The sequence below is a fragment of the Poecilia reticulata genome, linkage group LG14 (genome assembly GCF_000633615.1).
Source record: "Poecilia reticulata strain Guanapo linkage group LG14, Guppy_female_1.0+MT, whole genome shotgun sequence".
NCBI classification, from domain to species: Eukaryota; Metazoa; Chordata; class Actinopteri; order Cyprinodontiformes; family Poeciliidae; genus Poecilia; species Poecilia reticulata.
Window position 1 is genome coordinate 4,449,592 of NC_024344.1, and position 17,406 is coordinate 4,466,997.

A 17,406-nucleotide genomic window follows, 5' to 3' on the forward strand; every position below is an offset into this window, starting at 1 on the left:
ATGGCGGGCTAACTGCAGCGTCCGCCAGAGCGAGACTGGGTGGGCGGAGGTCCGTGGAAACCCAGGAGCTGAGCCAATCATCGCTGCTACTCCTTGGCTGTGTGGCTTAAACTGGCTGAGCCTCTCTGGCACTCAACGACAAACACGATCCAGTGCTGGAACGGAGAGTTGTSGCCCGAACTACTCCTACAATTAGCWTGCTAGCAGTCTGACYCAAAGTCCTTCACTAGAGATTCATAGAGAAACGGGTTAAAGGCTACACGTTCATGCYAACACCACCATGTGGAAGTTGTRACTAAAATACACTGAAAAGGTGTTTTCTGGAGTTTTGAAGTAAACCAAAGCCGTTAGAAGCTAAACGGAGACTAGTTATTATACTCATTAGAGACGACATTATTCTGTATTTTTGCCCTTTTGGTTGTTTTTTTACTCAACTTTTTAAGTTTTGCAAACTCAAACCTTTTGGTTYAACCGAGGAAGAGGCAAACTGACCCAGACTCAACTTCAACTGATAACAGGAAGAGTGAAAGGAAAACATGAGACTWTTTCTGATTTTTAGGCCTTACAACCTCAGTAAGTCCTGGAACACGCTGCTTTGAAATGTTGTCGACCTTTTGGAAATATCAGAGTAAAAGTGATGRCTACAATACGACAGATCAACTTAAATTAGTAACTTCATATGAGTAAACAACTAACTGCTCTCTCACAATACAACATGAGAATATGGACAAATGAGGAGCTCTGGGTAAAAACAAAATACTTTAAATGCAGTTTTTAAATGTCGTTCTCAAAGAAAATGGACTAAAATTCGTATAAGCGGGTCAAAGGTCAATAAAKACGAAATGTTGGAAACCGGCCTAAAGTTTCTAGAAATGACTCCGACCTCGAAGCGTTCGCTCCGGCTGTTGCTATGGTTTTCTTATTTAAAATCCAAAACYTTTCCAGACTCCAATTTCAAAGTTTTTCTGGACATTTAAACATTTTCTGCAAAATATGTCATCTCATCCAAACCTAGTTTAAAAAAAACATAGATTCAGATTAAAATATTGTTCCAAAAATACTTAGTAGCCAAAAAAAAGCACATTTAAAATTTTRTTTTTATTTTTTATTGCGTTATTTTAACCTATAAATCTCTGGCCCTTTATAACCCCTTATATTTCTTTTTAGAGTTTTTTTTWAATCTAATTGCTTTTAGAAAAAGAGAAGTTTAAGGAAATAACTTTAAATTAATTTTGATTGATTTCATAAGGCCATGAAAATCAATCAAAATCAACTTGTCTTTTTTATTAACTTAAATTCTTAATTATCTTGCAGATAACAAAACATGGAACAAAATCTGTAAAATCAAACATTTCTTCAAAGCTTTTTTACTTCTTTAAATCTGGAGATGCTTAAAGTAAATCCAAACTTCCACAGACAAACACACAACTTTCAGTTTTTCCCTCCTTTAAATTTTCTCTGCTCTGTCGACTCTTCTGCCTTCCAAACATTTATCCAAGATCACGTCAGTAACTTCAGTGTTTTTGAGTGTTTTGACAGGATCTCAAGGATTTATGYAACTTCAGTTAAAGCAGCAACTTTTTCCTCATGAGACGATTTATTGTGCAAACATCCGACTCAATCAACTAGTCCCTAAAAAATAACAGAACCTGCTGAAAACGGGTTTCTCTGGAGAAACTCTGCGGTGAATATGGCGGCTGAATGGCAACGCAGGCTGAATGGCCGAATGGAGCTGATTGGCTGCAGCGGCCGAATGGAGCTGATTGGCTGCAGCGGCATGCTGGGAATGGCATTCAGGGGCTGCAGCTTGGTTTCAGCTCTGATGGGTTTCCAAGGACCGGCCAGTCTCACCAGTCTGCATGGTGAGGTGCATTGTGGGATATGACCTATCTGTGCTGTGCACTTTGTGAATGTGTGTTTTTGTGTGTGTTTTAGTTACAGTGACTGTGGTTCTTGTGTTTTTAGGTGTATGACAGGTGGGAACCGTTGGAGATCTGAGAGGTGATGCTGGCGCTCCTGCTCATGCCCTGTTCACTCCTCCCCCCCGATGACGTCCTCCTCATAGCCTGTGGGCTGTTCCTCACCCCTCCTGCGCCTCCCTGACTACTTCTCTGACTCCCTCCTCCGGGATGGTGGAGGCTCCAGGGCGGCGGGCCACCTGCAAGCATGGGGTGGCCCCAGGGCTGCTGCGAACTGGAGCCCCCCTGGTGGTGACTGTGATGGCTGCCTCCTCCACCGCCTCCGGGCCACTGGCTTCCCCCCTGACCTCCCTGGCCTCCTCCACCGCCTCCGCCCCCCCAGCCTCCTTGGGAGTCTGGGGCCAGGTTGGTGAGCACCATGTTGCTGAAGCCCAGCCGCAGCGACTCCGAGTCGAAGGCCTCGATCTCCCGGGCCTGGCGCTCCAGCAGCGAGCGGATTCGCTCCAAGCGCTCGTTCTGGAGGGAAAGCATTTCCTCTTCAATCTGAGGGGGAGGAAAAAAAATATATGGTTAACAGAACAAAAAAAMCATTAAAACCCAACTTGATTTTTGGTCTAGTTTGTTCTGCACATACACTAAAATWAAACAAAACTAGCCTATAAGTAACTTTCCAGCAAACAGAGGTTTGTTTTGAGTCAATAATTCGTTAGTATTGATGAAAACAAAGTTATCTACYAAGACATTTTTCCATATTATTAGTACTTCTAACATGTACTTTTTCATCAATATTAAGGAAATAAACACCTATTTTTTGATGAAAAGCTACTTGTAAGCTAGTTTTGCTTATTTAAAATGTGCCAAGGTATTAGCACTGGAAATGCTTGGTAAAGTTTTRTGGTTTTGCACCTTCATTAACTTCCCGACAAACGCAGAACTTTGCTTACTTTCTGCTCCAGCAGCGCCCTCCGCAGCGACACCCGCTGCTCCAGGTCCCGCCTCTCCTTGTCGTGCTGCGCGTCCGTCTGCATCTTGATCTTGCTCTGGTAGGCGTTGAGAAGCTCCAGCTCCTGCTGCAGCTGCATCCTCAGAACCTGACACTCGCCCTCCTGGGCCTCGTCCAGCCGCAGCTGCAGGCGGGGCGGCCGCATCACACAGGGAGAAGGAATTAACCATTTGCTGACACATTAATGCAACTGATAGTAAACGTGCAACAAAGACATAAAAMTCAGGGCTGCAACCGACCATTACTTAAGTTATTGATTATTCTGATGATTTAGTGGATAAAATAAATAATTTGGATGCATGTATGTGTAATTGAATTGAAATTATTTTTTTGTAAAGTGCGCTGAGATTACATTTGTTGTGAATTGGAGCTACATAAATAGTTTGAATTGAATAAAGAAAAAAAAACATTTTATTGACTAAATGCAACATTTATTTAGTGAATTCTTGATCATTTGTTGCAAAGGATGCATAAAAAACAATAAAACATACTAACAACACTTCTWAGCTCAGCTTTTTCTGCTTGCATCAACACTGCAGTGTAGGGCTGATGGGTTGATTATTGTTTTGATTAGCGATCAATAATTGGACTGGAAAAGGTGATTAATAGATTTTTTTTTTACAGAGTTTATAAAAGGTGACRGTTGCGCCACTGGAGACGTTCTGGATAGAACATATTTACACAAAGCCTTTTTTTTTATTTTATATGCAAAGTGTTTATACCTTTTGTACAATTTTGGTTTAACTGCTGCTCTGAGTTTGGTGTTGTTTCAACAARTGGCCGTTTTTTTGAGTCTGTATCCTCCAGTTAACAATTAAGTGATTTCTGAATTAGGTGACTATTATTTCAATAATAGATTAATCCGATTAATCAAGGATTTTTTCCGGTTYCAGGATTGGATCAGAGCAGCAGAYGCTCACCGCCTGGGTGGACAGCATCTCGTTGATGGAGTGGTCGTACTGCTCGGCCAGGATGGCCAGCTTCCTGGTCTGCTCCTCCTTCAGCCTCTTCAGGACGGCCTTGTGCTCAGATTTGGGCGTGGTCTCCAGGAGGTGGTTCCTGAGGGCCTTGTACTGCCGGGTCTGCGTCTTACACGTCTCCTGGAACTGCTTCTTGATCTGAATCTCCTTGGACTGAAGAAGATAAGTTGGTTTTTAGGTCGACTGTTTGCTCAGAAAAGAAGCTCTTGTGCCCTGATCCTTGTACCTTGAGGCTCTTGGGCTGCAGCCGGACCTCCATCACATGCTTGCGCCTCAGCTCCCTCTCCCTCCTCTTGTTGTACTCCAGCTGGTTGGTGAGCTCCGTCTGGTGCTGGGTCCGGATCAGGTCGGCGCGCGCCCTCTGGATGGTCGCCAGGTGCCTGAACTCCAGCTCCTGCATGGACTCATGGTGCCTCAGCAGCATCGCGTGTTCCAGGTCCTTCTGCGTTTGCCGCTTGTTCAGCTCCTAGCAGGAGTTGTAAAAGGTCWTTCAAACAAAGAAATAAGCTAAAAGTGGCGTTTATGTTTAAGTGCCTTTACGTACCTCTCTTGCCAAATCCTGCTCCACGTTGTGTCTGGCAATGAGGATCCTCCGTTTGAACCGCCGACACTCCAGCTCCAGGTACTGCCTCTGCCTCCTCAGCAGGTTGGCCTCTTCTTCCGCCTGCAATGATCGGACAAACACGTCAACTCCCACAAACCTTGCAGAGCTTTTCCTTTATGTTATTTTTTAAAAAGCACACGATCCCCAGGCTGTCTTTGAAATGCTCACCTGAAAGTGCTGAATGTTTTCTTTCTGCTTGGACAGCCACTCCTGCTTCTCCTTTTTGGGAGTCGACTGGTTCTCGCTAAGTTCCTGTCMCACAAGTATCATTTATTTCACCCGGATCGACATTTAGATTGAGAAATTATTCAAACTGATCAGCAACCATCAGAGGYGGCCAGAGCATGTGCAGGGTTACCTCTTTTAGCTGCTCCTTGCGTAGTTTATATTCTCGCTTCTGTGACTCCAAAAAGCTGCTCAGCTCCTTCTTCTGCTGAACCTGGATGTGCTGCTGGAACTTCTTCTCATCGTTGGCAAATGTCTTCAGCTAAATCACATAAAAAATAAACAAATACAACATAAATAACGGCTCCTGACATAATAATTAGCTTCAGCTTGGCTACGTACATCCTTCTCCAGTGCGGCCTGGTGTTTCTTCAGCAGCTTCTCCATCTCCTGAGTGAAGTTGTTCCTCAGGCTCTCCAGCTCCTTGTCCAGCCTCAGCCGGTGCTCATCCATCTCTCCTTTCAGCTTGTTCTCCAGGGCCATCAGGTGCTTCTGATGCTGCCGCCTCATGCGTTTGTAACCCGACATCTGCTCCCGTAGCTCYGAGTCCTGCTCGTGTTCCTGCATCTCGCGCGTCACCTGCAAGACGTCGTCCGTGATGAGAACAGCTGGAGAATCCAGASAGAGAGGAGGAGGAGAAGAGAGAGGGTGGCCTTACAAGTGACGCCGTGCGTATGGTGGCGAAGTGCTCTCTGTTGCGGTAGTGCTTCCTCGGGGCCTGAGCCGGCGCCGGCTGTGGCTCGGTGGGCTGACTGCTGGCCGCCTGCTCCCCAGAGAGACTCTCCTCTTCCTCCTGGATGAAGAGCAGAAATAAAAATCATCCCTTTTGCTTAGAAACTATGAATAAGAGTATTGCACAATATATAAAACACATTTAGATTACTGCAGCATTTCGTTTCGACGTGCCAAATTTCCCAAACTACCTAAATTAAGGTTAGTACGCCCTCTGCTGGCTCCTGAAAGTCACACTCAAAGTTTAAAGCAACCCTTCAAGGATAAGCTGGTGCAGACGATGGATGGATGGATGGATGGATGGATGGATGGATGGATGGATGGATGGATGGATGGATGGATGGATGGATGGATGTGCTCAATAAATGTAAATAATTGCATAATCTCAGCCATGCAGTGGTCCACACATTTCTTCAGCTTTCACAGGCTAAACAAAAAAAGCAGAAAGTGGCTGAGAAATCAAACTATTTCTTTTATTCTCCCCGTAAAATAAGCAAAGCAATTAAAAACACTTTAAGTTTAACCCACAAATGTCTCATAAGAAAGTTTTATTTGGACAGTGTTGCCTCGTATTGGATGTTTGGGAGGAATCTCTTTTCCATGTTAGGCTGCTGGTATAATGTTTGAACTGAATTGCATAAATAAAATGTTTTTGTGAATTTGTGATAATTAACTTGATTGTAACTTGAAAAAAAATGCAGAAATGTCAATTCTCCAAATTAAGCCTAAACTAAACATATTTATTTTACTGACAATTTTTTATTTAATATTTTTTCTTCTTTACTCAAAACGTGGATTGCTTGGTTTATTTTAATAAACATCTTCCATTATCTACTACATTATAGCCCTAAATATTTAAGGGTTTCTCTGTTATTTTATGTTTTGTTCATTTCCTTTCTTCACCATGTGGTTGTAAGTTGATAACTCRCGTTTTGCATTTATGTTTAGTACAAAAAACCCAAAAAGAAACAAAAGGGCTTCCAGCATAAACACTCATTTGCAGTTGGGTTTGTGATCAAATATCTCATGTTTGAATCCAGATTTGGTTTCAAACATGTTTGCATGACTGAGGTGGGGTCTGATCGATCCTCCCACCAACTTGGCGATGAGGCTTCGGTCTCTTTCATGCCAACGRAGTTTTGTGCCAACTTGCCCTCATCACTGCCCTCATCAAAAAAGCAAAGCCTTTTTGCTTTTATATCAAATCCACCAAAAACATCGACACTTTTAGTTCAAACAAGACAAAATGAGAAAAACTTCTAGTCGAATGAAGACTTGTGTAAAGGCATGGAAACTGCGGCGTTTTGAGACGTATTGTGTAACGGCTCACTGCCTGGACTGAAACAACGACAATGTGCAGCTCTGGTTTTCTAGCATCACCTTGTTTGAACGAACAGGCCACGAGTGGGCGGACATTGCAGAGCCATTAGCTTTTCACAACAGGACAGATAATGTAGGCTAAGCTGAAGACTGAGACACAAAGTGACAAACATTTCACATCGGTCTCGGTGCCCAAATTATTCATGGACACAAAAAATGGCAGGAGAAAAAAAAAAAAGAACAGCCACTAAAAGCAACATTTCCATTTTGTTTGGAGATGATTTGTTTTTTATCTTAGGTTCTTTCTTAAGCCTTAAAGTGAAGAAGTGAAGTGAATACTTGATAAATGAATACAGGAAGACCAAAGAAATATAATTAAAAGAAGATGCAGCCCCAGTAGGAACAAAATAAACTCTCTTCACTGAAAGCAGCTTACATACTGTAACTATTAGAACTTCAGGAATTTTTTCCACACTGTCAAGCTTTGACAATAAAATTCAAAGAATTTAATCTGRATTTTAACTAAGARGCAAAGGCTGCTCAACGTGTTACAGATATGAAGTCATCTCATCAGTTTGAAATCCAATATTTATTGGCTAGCACATCATAAACAAAGTGTCCTGATATCTCACTCTACATGTCAGTAATAKATCAAGCCTGTTGGATGGAGTTTCATTGCCGTTGATGCCCACAGCAAACACAGATGGCAGCGTCTGAAACACTAAAGGTCCAGGCAGCGCTGGAGGAAATGTGACTACTCATATCCTCACTCCAATATTTACCRAAAGTATCACCATCGCAAGATTTCCCATCAAGCAGTTCTGTCATAGTCAAACATTAAATATTGTACAATTGTAAAAATGGAAGAAATACGATAAAAGACCAGGAACACAGCAGRTGGGTTGGTGATAARGTGCAGTTCGATCTGGCACCGGAGAATGGAAACAATGTGGTTYTCTGTCGGAGCCGATCACCTTCMAATATCTACATCTGAGGAGGGAGGATCAGCCAAGAGAGCGGCTGCTTTTCTTGCACTCTACAGATTTGGGCTTGTGCTCTCAAAGAACCACAGRGCGCTCCCATCTTAGCCTAAAAATTCCTGCCGATAAGTCGTAGCTTAGCAGCGATTCAGTCAGCTGAGAGCCACTCCGAGCCAGGAGATGACAGAAATAATACCTTAGTGGGGAAGGTGTTAGGCCCCGTCGCTAGGTGTGATGCTGTCCTCTGAGATCAGTTTTTATTCTTCCTCTACTTCTTTTGTAATTGTGGTTGGCAAACAATGTAATGGAGCATTATGGCCACCAATAAGTAAGGATTGTGGACCAAATGTCACCAAAAAGAAAGAAAATTCATATCTCATCATCTAAACTACATGGTTTTAACAATAGAAATAGAAATATAACTTTTACTTCTTGAGTCTTAAATCAATAAGGTTTGGTTGGATGATACTGGAAGCGAAATAAGACATAAAAACACCAACATGCCTCCAGTAATCAGCTGATAAACATACAATCTAGACTTCATTAAGAAGAGTGTCATGATGRTAAAACTATGACAAACTGAATTAATTGCCATACAGCTTTAACCTGCTGTCTGCACGGCTCTTTTCTCTGTGGTTCAGYAAAGRTTTTCCTCACTATCCTGACATTTTGACGTGTTAAAAKCTCTCTTAAGGCCCACGACTCTTTTCTGTTCTATGAAAAATCTTAACACTTCAGAAATTCAGCCATTTATCCTAAAATGACGTCACTAGGACCTACTTTTAGTTTAGGATTCTTTGAATATGAACCTTGGGTCCAAAGAGGTAAACATGCTGTTTGACAGTTTTTGCTTGTTAAATATGTTCATAATTTCCAACATATATAACCTGGTTATAAGATGATGTAACAGATTTYAGTGTGCCTCTGCCCACCGGTTTGACGTGTATCACGGAGCTGTTGGACATGACCGTGTGGTCTCCGTCCATCAGGTCCAGCTCGCTGCGGCTGTCCTGCGCCGCTTCGTTCAGGCTGTTGACAGAGCTGCTCTGGGAGCTGGCGCTGATGGACATGCTGGGGATGGACTGGTTGCTGCCGACGCTGTTCACCGTCCCTGTGCGACCTCCGCCGAGCTCCAGGTCCTGGAGCAGAGCGGACAGAGCACACGGATAGAAAGCAAGCAAGGGAGAGAGAGAAAGAAAGAGAGAGAGAGAGAGAGAGAGAAGAGACAAAAGAAAGACCAAGAGGCACAGAAAGTACAAAGAGGGACAGACATGCACAGAAACCAGCATATGCTTAATTATTTTCTCTAAATGAWGGAGCAATTACAGAAACAAAATCCTCCAACGGACCTCATCTCCATCCTGGGTTTCGGTGGTGGGCCCATTGTGAGCCTCCTGGAGGAGGATCTTCTTCACCTTGCGGTACTGAAGGTTGTCCAGCTCCCGAACTGCATCCTTGGTTCTCTGAATGAGATCCATCAACACGGAGTCCGGACGCTCACGCTGGAGAAACGCGTGCTGGAGGGCAGGGCGGCAAGGAGGGAGAAATAAACTGGGATAAATACACGAGTCACAGTAACTCCAAGTAGGGCAAACAGTGACAGCGAGGAATTACAGAACAAAGATAAAACTAATTYAAACACCAGAATCTTAAGGCACAAAATGATGAAACCAGATCAAAATTCAAGAAGAATCAATAAATCACTTGCAGATTTTTCAGTTTAGCTCTGACCAATGATCAAACGATCGCAAAAAAATAAAAAAGATCTTTTTCTGATGAATGAATGAGGGAAGAAGACCGACATTTATCGACAGTTTGCCATCTCARCTCAGTGATCTTGCTGTGTAAAATCRAGCTGCCTGTGTGTGAACTTACACCCAACATGTCGTCAGAATGTGGCCTGTCTTGAGGATTTTTCTGAAGGCAAGAATCGATGAAGTTTCTAAAGTAATCCGTCCTGGAATAAAGGTGAAAAGACAGAAGGTCAAAACTAAACAGAATCTATCAGATCAAAGTATCARCACTAAAAATACAAAGTTTCCCTGAGTGACAATAATGAAATGCAAACATAAGTACTCTTAAGCTCAGACCATATGTTGTTCCCTTCTGTTTTCATTACAGATAATTTAACGTACATGAAGATAAAAATAAAAACCGGTGCTCACCATTCACTGGACTGCAGTGTGGGGCTCTCATTCTGCGCTATGTGGTATAAGGCACTCATTGCATTCATATTAAACAATGGAGGCTTCTTCTCCGCTGAAAAGGAAATGGTCAGACAACATACCTAAGTCACAGGGTCATGACTCCTTCTACTGGACGAAAATATCAAGTAAAGCTCCTCAGGGACACGCCTCACACCGCTGGTCCACACTGACAAAGTGCTGTGACGTACCTAACTCTATACAGGTAATGCCTAAGGACCAGACGTCCACTTTCCCGTCATACTGGCCCTCGTCCATAGCTAGAATCACCTCCGGGGCCATCCTGGGGAAAAGCACAAATCACGGTAAATCTACGGGATGCTTCCATCACGCTCTGTTGTTTGACATCCTTCGTTTTACCTTCATGTGACAGAATTTAAAGAAACACAAAATACAAAACAGTGGCAAAGTTCAGATTTTCTTTCCCACTGACGTGTGTTAATGTTTAAATTTAAGCTGCTGTGAGGAGAAACTGGAGAGTCACATTTGACTGCAGGAGCTGCTGGTAGCCTTTAGCATGAATATGCAAACAGAGGTAAACTACTATGGAAATCTACTGTGGAAGATCTAAATATTTCCAGGAGGTCATAAACTACAAACACTATTTTTATAGGGGTAGGGRAGAATCTTTTTTATTKGTGTTCAAACTTGGCAGGCCGTTTAGGTGCATGTAAACCATTTTTATTTACCAGTATGGCGTTCCCACAAAGGAGTTGGCAGGTGAGGCGATGGAGGCGGAGCCAAAGTCTGCCAGCTTGACTTGGCCAGGCTCAGTCAGCAGGATGTTACCCGCTTTCACATCCCTGAAACATAAAATCAGAGCGACGGAGAGCGATCAGTGACATACTGTGAACACAAACAGACCTGCGTCATGTGAAGCCCCTCACCTGTGGATCATGTTGTGGGAGTGAAGGTACGCCAGCCCCTGCAGAGCACCATGGGTAATGGCAGCAATCTCGACTTCTTGTAAAGGTTTTTTATGGACTGAAGCAGAATGAAAAATATTAAGAGGTAATGATTCAGACTTTCTAATCAGGGTAAACAAGCAGCCAGAAATCCTTTTTTTTTTTTTTTTTTTTTTTTTTTTTTTATTAATTGATTAAATTAGTTTGACTAGCTTCTTAACCGGAGGCCGCCTGCTCTCCCTGGACGTCCTTCGCGCTCTACAATTTTCTCCCCATTTCATTTTTTTTTTTTTTTTTTTTTTTTTTTTTACTTTAACTCACCTTCAAGCAGGTCGGAGGCTGAGCCAAGGCAATACTCCATCACCAGCTAAAAACAAGCACCGATCTTAATTCCTCCACACATACACCAGTAAATGATTTCTTATACAAAAAGGTGACATTTTAATCAAATTCAGCTCACGGAAATGAATAACGTACCCATGCTGTGTGCTCACGAAGGTAGCATCCTTTGTATTCTATGCTGTTAGGGTGTCGGATCCTCTGGAGAAACTTCACCTCCTTTATGATGTCCTGCCATTTCTGCAGGAGACAAAACAGGTTCAGCGCTTTTATCGGCCGTCTGCTCAGAGATGGTTGCAGGAGCAAGCGCATCGATGAAACATACAGCAGAAATTGGTGTCAACTTTGGGAGATAAAAAGCGACGTCTCAAACCTCAGCACTGCTCTTAATCCGAACTTCAACCGGTGAAACAAACTGAGATTTTCTACATTTTCACTTGATGTCTGGAAATCTAAATATTTCTCTTCATTCTTGAGTCATCTCGATATATTTTGTATTTTTCCAGACTGCCCAATAGCCTCGTTTTACTTATGAAAATAGATTGTGTAACAAAAAAAAAAGAGAAAGAAATGTGTCTTACCTCGTTAGACTGTTTGCCGCTGTAGGACATCTTCTTAATTGCCACCACCTCATTCGTTCGCACGTCCCGTGCCTGGGAAACATAAAGCACATCTGTTGATTCGCATTTCAAAGGAAACACGTGTTTGACCTTTAACTTTCTGTACGTTAATCTCAACAAGAAGGTCCTTGTTTACGCCAGCAGAGTAAGGATCATTTAGAAACTGCAGTCAGATGTGAAACATCAGGAAAGTCACAGAAACTCGGTGCAATTAAACTCCTTCATGGATGGATGTGATTAGATCAGTCAAGCTTTACTGAACAGGACACAGCTTCTCCTGCAACACTTATCTGCTAAAATCTGAAACAGTGTATGGAAAACATGCCATAGGCTGTGTTTGAATCCCCTGTTGGCTTAATTTGGCAGGTAAAATACCTATTCAATAGAACCTTTGACCGCTAAATTGAACACAAAGTACAGGGGGTGCAAATAATTGTTGCCTTACGAAGTAGACAGCCCCAAAGCTGCCATGACCAATCTCTCGGAGGTCAGAGAAAAGGTTCTCTGGATCTTCCTTGAAGAACAGCTCGGCCACGTCCGGGTCCTTCAGGCTCCCCGCCCTCACAGAGGAAGGCATCCTGGTCTACGTAGTCCCGTATCGCCCGCACAGAGGGGGTGGGACTATCTGGGCGCAGAGCTACACCAAAGCAGCTGAAGACTCATTGGCAGCTATGTGGGAGCCTGAGGAAGTCAGCGCATGGGCACCTGGACAGGCAGAAGAAAAGAAAACAACAAAAAAACATTCATTTTGCACAGAAAGAGGGAGACATGCGGGATGAGTCAGAAAGCCAGCATTTGAACAGAGATGATAAAAAAAAACAAAAAGGTGTGATCCACAGTGAGAATAGTCGGACAGAACATCTCTTCATCTTAAGCTCAAACTACTGAAGCTCAAACTGTTTACGCCGAAAAACTGGAGTGATGCCTCAGTCTGACAATGACATTCTAACATCTTTATGACGATGTTTTTCCTAATCAGCTTCACATAAATACGTCCGGTGCAATGATTAACAAGTCGTGAGACAGCGCGGCTGAAGGAAGTCCTGATATATTCATCATCAGCTCTCCAGACAATCAAAGTAAACAACAAACAGTTTCCTCAGAAATGTCAGCAGCTCTTTGAATATCTGAAATAGCTGGTTATTCTTCCAGCTGCTGACAATAGCAGGATGAACTAACTACAGAGTCATCACTAACGCATCTGTTTAGACCGCTTCAGCAATTACTGCAGATCTGTAAGCTACCGGCGTGACTGGGGCAATGCAAATATCGCAGGATTGATTTAGTGTCCACAACCAGGAGGCGGCCCACAGTAATGAGAAGCAAGATGAATAGGAATGCAAGCTCTTCTCTAAATGCAATTCATCTACTTTACTCCAGTTACAACATGAACTCTGTAGGATATTATTCATATTCTGAGAAAATGTGTGCACCTTTTACATGCCAACGCACGCTGTACACTGGGGAGGGTCAAAAGTGTGGCCTGTGGACCATTCACAGCCCTCTGGATGATTTTAAACGGCCAACGACCACAATTCAAGAACTTTACAGGCGATGGTTGCAGACACACTTTATTTTATTATTTTAATTATAGGGTGGGATTTTCACTGAAGTTATGCATTTTAAAAATAAAACAATTAAATTTGGTAAAAAATGGACAATGCTAAGTACAGCACAAAAAATGTGTCCTTTAACCAACTAAATTGTTTACATGCAGACTAGAGCACGTAAACAGCAGGTTTACTTAAAAAAAAAAGTCACACATATATTATTCTAGGGAATGATTACAGATCATATCGTAGAAAACACACAAAATAATCCGAATACACAGTCTATTTTTTTTTTAATTAGTGTTTAATTATTGACAAAGTAAAAAAAAAAAGAATCTAAAAAAATATCTTGGTAATAATAATAAAAAAATGTGGAACCTTCAAACTGACAGCTTGACACTAAGGTTACAGAGAGTGAAATTATCAATGAGTCATATCAGAACAGAGTAAACATGCTAGCACTAGCTTAGCATTTCAGGAAACAACTCTGGATGTAAACGTCAATAAATGCATATCTGACAACCTTCTGACTGAGTGAGGTATACGGGACACAATAACAATACCTTACATAGAATATTTGGTGTTTCTTTTCCAAGCAAACATGACATTTTGTGAAATCCAACGCAGCATCTGACCGAAACTTTGGTTTCAGTTAGACCAGAAACCACAAAGACTCTTGTCATCTTAGAGCTAATCTGGCGTCACCGTTTTATTAACAGATCACCAAATAAAATAAATCTCAAGTTGGTTTATTTTTGACTTTCCCGTTTGCTTTCAAAGAGTTCAACCAATTAAAAACTAATTACTATGTTCACAACTTTAAAAGTTTCTTCTCTTGAAATGTATAGACGTGCCACCATTTAATTGAACTGTATGATGATATCTGTTATGTGCAGTGAAACCCCACAGCGGTAAAACACATTAAACCTCTCCGATTTCAAAGTGATCCTCCCAGAGCATCATTTGATGATATCTGAGCTCATGTTGCCAATCCTGCTCATCTACATTTTTCTGGAGCAACATAAAAACACAACAAAGTGAACTGACTTTTCTCTTTTACCATAAAATTAAAGCTTATTAAAACTCTCAAAAATGCCTAATGCTCAAATTACCCTACAATAACAGGCCCAGTTGGGTAATGAGCCAACACTTGGTCAGGAGTGAAGATTTCCTGTAATGTTTTTGAGACATGAAGTTTTTCCAGCTAAAACCAGACGGTACTTCCTCATGCTTAAGATGTTATGGCCTATTCATGCTGCATTCCTTTCCCCTCATGCCAACAAGCAAACAACATTACAAGCTGGAAAACACGATATTTCCTTGTACTTATTAAAATGACACATTAAATAAAACACCAGAATACAGTATCGATATTATAAAAAAATCTCTTTGTGACTAAAAATATTTAACACCTCAAAAAAGGCCTAAAATATGTGTGTGAATTTCAGAGCGTAATCTTCTCATCCGTCAGACGTCTCCCCGCCTTTAGATGTGGTTTCATCTTTTGAAGAGATTCCCAGAATCAAAACTAAGGAAAACAAAATTCAGCATCATAGCTGATTAAGAAAATCTGCTGACCTCAATCGCTACTGCATCCTTAAATTATGTTTGTGAATCTGACTACCTTTACTCACACTATATTAGTTTTAATAGTTTTGATCTTGTTCTGTCATTGATCAGTGAAAACTTAGTAATAAAGAATGTTATTGCCTTATTAGGCTCGACTGCAACTCTGCAGGAGACCAATTAAGAACCTCGTTTCTTTCTGGCTCCGTACGTTTCAGATAAACATCCTCATCGCTTGCTTTTATGTCCTAAGGTCGCTGGATTTTAGTTTATGATCCAGCATGAAGCAAAAACAGCCTGATACTTTGAGATTATACTCACACAGAATGAAAAGGAAAAAAGCTAAAGCACAATCAGCCATTTCTCTGTTTGTCACACACTCAATGAAACAGAACACTGAGCACAGTCACAAGACTAAATCTGGAAGAGATGTGCCCAACTGCAGTGTGTGTGTGTGTGTGTGTGTGTAATTACTCAGAGGAACAGTGTGTTCAAAATAAAAATCACAGAATGTTTCCCCTCTTACAGCTAGAGGAAAATGATTATTAGATGAGTTGTGTGAATTGCTTTTCTATGACCTGTTAAATAAACAAAAAGAGGTTAATGAAGAGGCAAAAGACGAAGAAGTAAAAGACGAAGAGGCAAAAGACGAAGAACTGAAGGTGCAGTGCAGAGAACGAGTCAGTAAAACATGGAGAGGTGGATAATAAATAATCAAATGCTTTTATTGATTTCTAGAGTGAATCTCATTAGAACTTCACATTATTGGCAAAGGATAAACAACTCTGAAATTTGCTGGTTTTTCGAAAATATTAAAAACTGATAGCCTAAAGAATTTACTCAAAGACGTACATCTAATTTTTAGATATTACTCTAAAAATTAGAGTAACACCTAATGTTTAGATGCAATTATAACAAAGTTTTTGGACACAACTAAACGAAGTTTGAGTGAATTATAARAGCGCTGCTGCTGCAGATGCAGACAGGTTTGATGGCATCCCTTGTAAAGATTAAAAAGCCTTAAGATATGTTTTTATTCATTCTAAAACTGGAAACAAAATCAATAGTAAAAATAGTAGAAGAGTCTCTTTTAAAAAAAAAAGTATTTTTATTTATTTTTTAACCTGATCAGAGCTTCTGAACCTCTACTTAGAAATCTATGACTTCTTGTTTTCCTTCTATATAAATATAATGCGACACAGAGGCTTGTTTTCTGTTAGCAACAGTCCAATAGGTTGGACAAGGAACCATTTTTATCTTGTCACCACACACAAAAAGCAAGGAGAGGTAAAAAACAAACAAAACAAACCCATCCAGAGCTCATTATTAGAAAAAAGTGACATCATAGGGTCAATGAGTCGGCTAGTAAAAGCCACCCGGGATTTGAGGAAAAGCCCCTTTCTGCCCCATCATCGCAAGAGTGAACAAGTTTGTTCAACTCCACTGGGACTTTCAACAGGATGCCGTGTGCTTTGGTTGAATGAGACCAAAACAGATTTTTGGCAAACTCCATGTGGGTTTGGCATGAAACAAAGGATGTGGAAAAGCACCTCTCGGATAYGGTAGCAGCTACTGAAGGAGGTTCTTGTTATTAAAAAAATTAAGAACCACCGATCTAACGAGAGCAAATCATCTTTGTGAATTGTTGCAAAAGATTACAATGCATAAAAGGTCAACACCTGGTGAAAAACAAAAATACATTTTTCAGAGAAACAATTATTAAATAAATGTGCTCACATGCAAGGCTTTGGTTTTCTGTTTTCCAAACATAAGATGGATTTATTTTAGGCCTTTTTCACGTCTTTGACAAACCATTTTGTGCATGTTGACAGATTAAGTTGGTTTTTAATGAAGTTATCAAGCAGAATTCTCCAGAAAGCGTGATAGTGTTTGTATAGAATAACAGCTGTATATTGATTATGTTTTATTTCATTCATTCATATAAACTATATTATCTAGACACCCTTCCTTACAGATGCTCACTGAGAGATGCTTAATGCTGCAATACTAAATAATTCAAAACAGAAATGCACTTAGGCTGTTCGTCTTCTAAACCGATCGGCTTCATGAAACTGGCCTTGATGCACATGAAATATTTCCTAGCTTCTCATTGCAAAAGATATTAATTTATAAACAGAAGCTACATTATTTAAGTGTTTCCAACCCATTTAAGAGTTCAGTAAAACGAATAAGCGATATGTTTAACTGTTCACATGTAAAAAAAGAAACATCAGTCACCAGCAGTACTGGAATCAATCAATAAACCGAGTGTTGGTGTAGGATTACTCATCATCAGGCAGGAGCTCAATAAATGCAACACAGCAACGTTACAGCCGTTTGTTCAGAGAAAATCTTAATTTCAGGACCTACATCAGAGCTGTTATCCAAACGGCTTACACACACACACACACACACACACACACACACACACACACACACACACACACACACACACACAC

The 17,406-nt window shown here is 41.2% G+C and overlaps 1 protein-coding gene across 2 annotated transcripts in view; it reads right to left on the reverse strand.

Moving 5' to 3' along the window:
- Window positions 1-1,079: 1,079 nt before the first annotated feature.
- Window positions 1,080-17,406, reverse strand: part of taok1b (TAO kinase 1b) — a 20,458-nt gene continuing 4,131 nt past the window's right edge. For both annotated transcript variants that reach the window (XM_008427380.2, XM_008427379.2), the window contains 20 exons: window positions 12,277-12,536; window positions 11,793-11,864; window positions 11,350-11,451; window positions 11,194-11,239; window positions 10,855-10,951; window positions 10,657-10,770; window positions 10,159-10,250; window positions 9,929-10,022; window positions 9,639-9,720; window positions 9,113-9,280; window positions 8,696-8,902; window positions 5,390-5,524; window positions 5,074-5,310; window positions 4,865-4,993; window positions 4,675-4,758; window positions 4,447-4,566; window positions 4,129-4,368; window positions 3,843-4,055; window positions 2,864-3,046; window positions 1,080-2,462 (listed from right to left, as the gene is read on the reverse strand). In XM_008427380.2, the coding sequence (XP_008425602.1) occupies window positions 1,962-2,462; window positions 2,864-3,046; window positions 3,843-4,055; window positions 4,129-4,368; window positions 4,447-4,566; window positions 4,675-4,758; window positions 4,865-4,993; window positions 5,074-5,310; window positions 5,390-5,524; window positions 8,696-8,902; window positions 9,113-9,280; window positions 9,639-9,720; window positions 9,929-10,022; window positions 10,159-10,250; window positions 10,657-10,770; window positions 10,855-10,951; window positions 11,194-11,239; window positions 11,350-11,451; window positions 11,793-11,864; window positions 12,277-12,408 (3,048 nt within the window). In that variant the 5' untranslated portion in view covers window positions 12,409-12,536 and the 3' untranslated portion in view covers window positions 1,080-1,961. The remainder of the gene's footprint in view (window positions 2,463-2,863; window positions 3,047-3,842; window positions 4,056-4,128; window positions 4,369-4,446; window positions 4,567-4,674; window positions 4,759-4,864; window positions 4,994-5,073; window positions 5,311-5,389; window positions 5,525-8,695; window positions 8,903-9,112; window positions 9,281-9,638; window positions 9,721-9,928; window positions 10,023-10,158; window positions 10,251-10,656; window positions 10,771-10,854; window positions 10,952-11,193; window positions 11,240-11,349; window positions 11,452-11,792; window positions 11,865-12,276; window positions 12,537-17,406) is intronic.